We start from the raw sequence: 1,287 nt of genomic DNA on the forward strand, positions 1-1,287 counted from the left end.
CCATAAAAATTAGTCTGCACCAAAATTTTTACATCCCAACAAAGGAGAAAATTATCATAACCAACAAAAGAAAAAATAAGACAAAATTTATCTAATTGTAATAAAAAAATGTGTTTCATAGTTATACATATTATGTATAGATTTAGGCGAAGAAGAGAAATAATGAAATAGAAAAATCCATATGTGTTTCAAGTTGTACGAAGAGAATATGTCTAGGAATGTGAATTAGTTTTTATTGGAAGTAATAAATAATCCAAATGTTTTTTGGGCAAATTAATTTGGTTCCACATTGTACCCATATAAATAACTTTGTGTGTAATGTTTTAGAGACTAATGCCATTTTGATATACAAAATGAAAATCAGAAAATAACTCTCTTTTATAATCTCTCTCTTTTCTCCATCATTTTCTAAAACACCACAATTTTCAATTATCAATTTTCACCATTGATTCACCCTCCATTCTTGATAGTGTTCTAACATCAAGAGCAAGGTTCAGATCCAAATTTCCGCTGCAATCATGTCCGTTTCCAATGACAAAATTCCTACCAACCTTCCGATTCTTGATTCGAAGAATTATGACAAATGGCACAAACAAATGAAAGTTTTGTTTGGATATCAAGATGTTCTTGATATGATTACCGATGGCATTACTCCTCTTGGTAAAGAGGCTACAACAGCTCAAGAAGCGAAATTCAAGAAGAAAGACTACAAGGCCCTTTTCTTGATCCATTCTTGGGTCGATAGTGACAATTTCGAAAAAGTTGGCGATTGCGACTCGGCGAAGACAACTTGGGGTATTCTTGAGAAAGCTTATGCCGGTGCAGATAAGGCGAAGGTGGTGAGGTTACAAACTCATAAGCGGCAGCTTGAGTTACTTCAAATGGAAGACAAGGAAACGATTAACGATTACGTGACGCGTGTGACACGCTTGGGGAATCAAATGAAGTCGTGTGGTGAAGCCGTTTCCGAACAGAATTTTGTGTCAAAGGTATTACGTTCTTTAACACCAAGATTCGATAATATTGTGGTGGCGATTGAGGAATAGAAGGATCTCAAGACGATGACGAAAGATGAACTTCAAAGTTCATTGGAAGCTCATGAACAAAGGATGGACGAAAGAGGAAACGATAAAGCCAAAGCGGAAGTTGCTTTGCAAGCCCGTTTCAACGAGAAGAATAAGAAATCGAAAGGGAAATGGCCTTTTAGAGGAAAGAAAAATTTCCAGAATTTTGATGAAGAAGAGTCACAAAATTCAAGGAAAGGTGAGGGCAGTTCCAAAGGTGGTG

The 1,287-nt window shown here is 36.0% G+C and overlaps 1 protein-coding gene across 1 annotated transcript; it reads left to right on the plus strand.

Moving 5' to 3' along the window:
• The first annotated feature begins 518 nt into the window (after window positions 1-518).
• On the plus strand, window positions 519-1,046 carry LOC140919339 (uncharacterized). Its single transcript, XM_073365342.1, has one exon. The coding sequence runs from the start codon at window positions 519-521 to the stop codon at window positions 1,044-1,046; it is 528 nt and encodes a 175-aa protein (XP_073221443.1).
• Window positions 1,047-1,287: the final 241 nt, after the last annotated feature.

Source organism: Cicer arietinum, chromosome 2 (assembly GCF_000331145.2).
Source record: "Cicer arietinum cultivar CDC Frontier isolate Library 1 chromosome 2, Cicar.CDCFrontier_v2.0, whole genome shotgun sequence".
Lineage (NCBI taxonomy): Eukaryota > Viridiplantae > Streptophyta > Magnoliopsida > Fabales > Fabaceae > Cicer > Cicer arietinum.